Here is a 6,000-nt window from a genome sequence, read left to right on the forward strand (position 1 = left end):
TTGCTAATGGCAATATCCCTGATGTAACTTTAACCAGCTATCTATGATTTATCACTGTAGTAAAGCCAATGGTGACTAAAGTTCATAAATGCCCTTGTAGTACAGTTAGTCCAGTGCTTGCTTGGCCAAGCAGCTGGGCACAATTACCTGGCCAAGTTGACACAATAGCCTAACCATCACAAGATTCGAGTTACGCACATTTCTGTATACACCCCCACTCAGGAGGTCTGCATTAATACTATCACTGGTCATTTTCCAGGATACAAGTTAAAGACCCGATAGACCCGAATCTTAATGACAATATAAGAAGCCTGGTCCTACAAACTCTCCAAATAAACCTTTACAAGTTGCTTTCTGACCATCTTAAACTTCAGAACCCTGGGGTGTACTGGCCCTAACAGATTGTGCCTGGCAGTGGGATCTGCCCCTAGGGTCCTCATTGACTGAAAGAACAGTCGATAATTGTTTCCTATGTAACAAACCCAAACTCTGGGTATTTACTAGATGGGGCTCAACTTCCCATGTCCATTTACCTTATTCTAGATGACAGGTTGATTATAGGGTCCCATACCTCCCTCCTATGGTGCCATTGGATATGTTCTTATCATGGCAGATACCCATAAAAATTAATGATAGCATATCTGACCAAGCATGCTAATGGGGACCCCACTATTCATGACTTTACTAAGCCATTTTGGTTCCCTTGGTATTTCTGTTATAACTGACTCTAACCAAGGTTCCCACTTTGCCTCTCAAACTATTCAAGCCTATACATTAAAGAAAGAACTACATTGGAATTGCCACCTGCCCTACCATCCCCATGCAGCAGGTTTGATTGAGAGACATGATGGCCTTCTCAAAGAATTACTTTTCAAATTCCAAATAGGCAAATGTTTCCCAAAATGGATCTTCTTTCTCCAGATATTATTTTGTTAAATTCTAGACAATTGGGCCTTAAGACCTCCCACAAAAATGTCCTTAATCACCCACATCTCCCTTTCTTGTGGTCAAGGAAATACTTAAAGGCTTTCATGTCCATGATAATTCCAATTCCAATTTAAACACCTCCACTCCCTCTCATTTCTTCTTCCAATTTTTGTTCATTTTGCCCTCCCATAGAGTCTGGTGACTTAATCTCTCTCTTTTTCTTGATCTGCATATGACCATACCATACTAATGGTGAGAGTGAAACACTAGTGAAGAGGAGTATATACAATGAAAGACAGGTTCCAAATCCACATCTCTGAATATTCTAAACACTATTATTTGCAATCAGTTGGCTACATTATTAGACCATAGTCACTAATTTCCCTGGAGTTGTCTTCATCAAACTGCTCTTTAGATTTAAACCTTCTATTTAAGATTTAAAAAAGAATTTTCATTTTTAAAGCCATGAAATATTTAAAGCAAAACTTATTTTAAGACATAGGTCTAAAAAACACTTTATATGCACATTTCCTATATATGCACATTTACCTATGGGTAATAATTTTAAGATGTTAGATTCAGGGAAACACAAAATTAACAATAAAACCATGAATATAAATTGAAAAAATAGTCTCCTTTGCAAAACTAATTGTGTCTCCTTCCATTATATTTTAAAAGTTGTTTCTTTAAATTTATTTTACTTTCATATCAGATGGAAGGATAAACCAAATAACTATTCTAACCACTAATCATTCCATATTCACTTCATCCTTTGTTTGACAATTCTTATTTCCCTAATGAGTTTTAAATATATGTTAACCTTATATAGGTATATTTGTTTTATGCTGTGTGAAATATGTTGTGGAAAATGTAATTATAAATGCATTTCTGCATGATAAAATCTCAATCCACATAGTGGATCACAAAGTAAAGGTCATTAGAACATCAAGGGTGATGATAATGATGGTGATACACATGAACTGAAATGATAGTGAAAATTATTTTGATTCATATACATCAGAATTATAATACATTAGATTGAGTTTCTTATGTAGAAACAAGAGTACCAATGATATTTTTAAGAGAACCTAAAATGTAAACATTCAATCGTGCTTCTAACAAACTTACTTCAATGAAAAGTGATTGAACTACAAACAAATCTCATGATTTCTGACTATTTTGTCATCTATTAACAAATTTGATTAGCTTTCTATAGTCAAAACAATTCTCTATCCATAAAAATTAAAATTGTTTAAGAAAAAATCAATGCCTTACTGTTTTAAATGCAAATCTACAGCTTCAGATTTTAGTACAATATTAGAAAGCACATATTCTAAGGGGAAAAAAGGTGTTTCTCATAGTTAGTTTTGTTATGTGAGAAGAAATAAGTTGAAAGGAAATTAAGAAGGGTTTTTTTAGTGGAAAACCTTGGACACTCGATCTCTAATCTGTTTGGTCTTTACCCCATAAACAAGAGGATTGAGAAAAGGTGGGAGAAGCAGATAAAGGATTGACAAAAGAATATGGATGTAGGATGGGATCTGGAATCCAAACCTGTGTGTAAAGAAGGAGAAGAAAGCCAGGAGATAAAACTCAAGGAAGACACAAATGTGGGCAATACATGTGTTAAAGGCCTTGAGCCTTGCTTCCTTTTGAGGCAGATTGAAGACAGCTATAAATATTTGGATATAAGAAAGTATGATGAAGATGATGTCGAATCCAAGTATACTGAAAGCCACAAATAATCCAAAGATCTTATTTATCCGAACATCATCGGCTGCCAACTTCACGACAGCCATGTGCTCACAGTATGAATGGAAGACCACAGTGGTCCAGTAAAATTTGACCCGGCATTTGATGAGGATGATACATGGAGTGGCAAGAAGGGCAGCTCTGAGTGTCACCCCAACCCCAATCTGAGTAAGAAGTTGGTGTGTAAAAATGGTTGCATGTCTCAGGGGATCACAGATTGCCACATAGCGGTCCAGGGCCATGGCCAGCAGAATACCTGACTCAATACCCTGAAAGGTGTGGATGAACCACATCTGCAAGAGACAGGCTTCAAAATAGATCTCTGCTAGATGGAACCAGAAGATGCCTAGCATTTTAGGTACGATGCATGTGCTGAGAGCAATGTCTGTTGCTCCAAGCATTGCCAGGAAGAGATACATCGGCTCATGGAGGCTGCGCTCAGATTTGATGATGACCAGGAGCAAGGAATTCCCAAATAGAGCAAAGATGTACACAGTACAGAAAGGAATCCCAATCCAGAACTGCACAGACTCCAAGCCAGGGATTCCAATCAGGGTCAGCAAGGAGGGCATGAAGACTGTGCCATTGAGCTTGAACATGCTGGTTTACAGTTAATTTTTAAAGCTGTCAGTATATATTAGGCCTCTTTCTTCTGTTTGCTGATCTTACCTAGATTTAGAAAATCAGAGGTTGATTGCGGTTTCAAAGGACATTTGTCCAGCATAACTTTTATTGGGGGGACAATTAAATGTATAAAAGTTTTAATATAGGAACTCCCAAAATATTTTGGTTTCTTTGTCTCCTTCTCCCTGTCTCCATGCCCACACTCTTAAGACACACAAAGGCAAACACTTAACACACATGTCAACACACATGCACACCCTCACTATGGAGGAAAGAAACTCATACTTAGTGAGAAAGTATGTTTAGTGGGTCATCACTTAAAAACCTATCTCAATGAGTATCATCTTGTTTTCTAAGTTAATAGAATTTGGAGATGTAGCTGATGTTCTACATAAATTTCTTCTTTGTGTGCTTGCTCTAAAACATGCATTCATTCATTAAGGCAGAAAGGTAGAAGGAAAAAAAAAATTACAAAAGGAACACATTATTTCGGGAACTATTCCAGGTACTGGGAAATAAGTTGTAAAGAAGGGCCTCAATGAGTCAAATGCTTTAACTGTGCACATTATAAAGCTCATTTCTAAAAGATATGCATGTGGGGCAGACAAATGAGGTTGTAAGAGAATATTTAAAGCAGGCCTTTATGTTTGAGTTTAAATCTAAGGAAATCCTTTAATTAAATTGTGGGGACCCAAGGCCCCCTCTAAGTCCTCAGCAGGTAGATGCCTAAGTGACCTAGGCTTAAGTTAAAGTTTAGTAATGCTGGGAGGTGGGGGAGAGAATGTCTTAAAACAAATCTCCTCTAAGCAGTAAAACTTCCTTCCTGAGATACATCACCAGACAGCCTGTTTGTGCAACTCATGTAACTTTCGCAGAAATTCTGGATGTCTTTGTCCTGAAACCTCTTATAATCCCCCTCCTTTTCCCACTTCTTTGCAGAGTGCTAACTTCATTCATACTTTGACCCACCACTGTCAAAGATTCTCTCCTGTCAGCAAGTCCCAATAAAGCTTATGACTGACTAAATGCCAGGTGTGTCCTTTTTGTTTCTCAGCCTCATCATCCTGTGCCCTTCAGAAGTTGGGCTGTAACATAAAACTTCACATTAGCTATACATTTCTCTGTCAGACTAAAACATGGACATGGATATCACCTTGAAATATTCTGCATCTCATACTATCATATACAAGTTACTTATCATAAACGTGTGACCTGACAAATCTCTCATTCTGATATCTAGAATATTGTCTTTTAATGTACCTGACATATTTTTTTTCCAATGCCATTGCACATTCTTCCTGATTTACACCCTGCTCTCATTTTACATCCATTAGCTACTCTATTGCCACTTGATACAATATCTCTGCTTCTTTAACTATGTTTCCTTTCCTAAAATACTGATCTTTTGAGAATATATTCAACATTTCAAACAGGGATAGTCAACTCTGAAAAAGGGTGCCACTAACATTTATGGTATTCTGAATCTCCCTAATATCCAGCCATTTTTATTAAAAACTTCATCTCATTCTTCTAACTCTCTATAATTATACCCTCTCTCAGACATAAAATAATAATTATAACTTTAGAATCTCTCAACTCCTTTCCTCCCCACACCCCGCCCCCCAACCCCCTATTACCAGAAACAAATGACTCTCTTCTCCTTTTACTCGTTAATTTTTCCTAGTTATATTCTGATTTTTTGTTTGTTTATTGACTTTTGCTCACACTCATGTATTTTAAGGATATATAGTATAATTATTGCTTACCTACTGACAAATATTTTTACATATTTTATGTGCATTTTGTTTTACCAAAAGTTGTGCTCTCCTCCTGATAACATTCTCTATCACCTCTTTTATTTATGGTTATAATTCTGACATGAGTCACTTAAATTAGCCAAATTTATGATTTTTCAAATTGAAACAGTAAGCATTTTGCCTCCACTTTACTGGGAAAAAATCAAGCTCTATTAACCAAACAAAATAAACCTTTAAGGGTTCTTCTTAATTGATATCCTTACATTGTTGGACATTATTTTCTCTTTAAATTAATGCTTTGTTTTTGTTACCACATTCTGTTCTAGTAGTCTTCCTGTCTCAAAATGGCCTTTCTTGCTTTATCTGACTCCTTTTACCTTTTTGACATCATAAAGTCCATTGACAACTATGTTCATCTCTGTGTTTCTCTTTCTGCTCATTTATTATGTTCTCTAGTAATATTGGCCAGTCCTATAGTTTCACTAACCGCTAATTATAGATAAATGAATATTGCCTCTCCATTAATACACCCTGATCACAGGACAAATATAGCAAGGTGTTAAAGAGTTATACCTTGATGGGAAACAAAAATGGGTTGTCTTTCTACTTCTAATGATAGATGGTGGAAAACCTCATTTTTGACTGACTATGCCAGTTTGGGAAAATCCCTCATCTTCAGGGAAAAGGAGTATAAAAATTGATTTGGGCCTGAGATTCAAGTATCCCTTTCCATTCATGCAGTCACTGTATCACAGTAGGTTTGGTACTATTACACAGAGATCCTTTATCATGTATAATTACATATGAAAAACATGAAAAAGAAAACAAAACAAAAACACCTCAATTGCTCTTTAAAAAGTGGATAATGTGCCATTCTCTAAAATGCAGTCATATATTCATAGAAACAAATTTAGTATGTGTTATTAACATTATTGCTATT

General features: G+C 36.1%; 1 protein-coding gene across 1 annotated transcript; it reads right to left on the reverse strand.

The window, feature by feature from the left end:
* Window positions 1-2,342: 2,342 nt before the first annotated feature.
* On the reverse strand, window positions 2,343-3,278 carry LOC131280314 (olfactory receptor 52A5-like). Its single transcript, XM_058306426.1, has one exon. It carries the CDS (start codon window positions 3,276-3,278, stop codon window positions 2,343-2,345), a length of 936 nt encoding a protein of 311 aa, XP_058162409.1.
* Between the last annotated feature and the right edge of the window lie 2,722 nt (window positions 3,279-6,000).

This window comes from Dasypus novemcinctus, chromosome 10 (assembly GCF_030445035.2).
Source record: "Dasypus novemcinctus isolate mDasNov1 chromosome 10, mDasNov1.1.hap2, whole genome shotgun sequence".
Classification (NCBI taxonomy): Eukaryota; Metazoa; Chordata; class Mammalia; order Cingulata; family Dasypodidae; genus Dasypus; species Dasypus novemcinctus.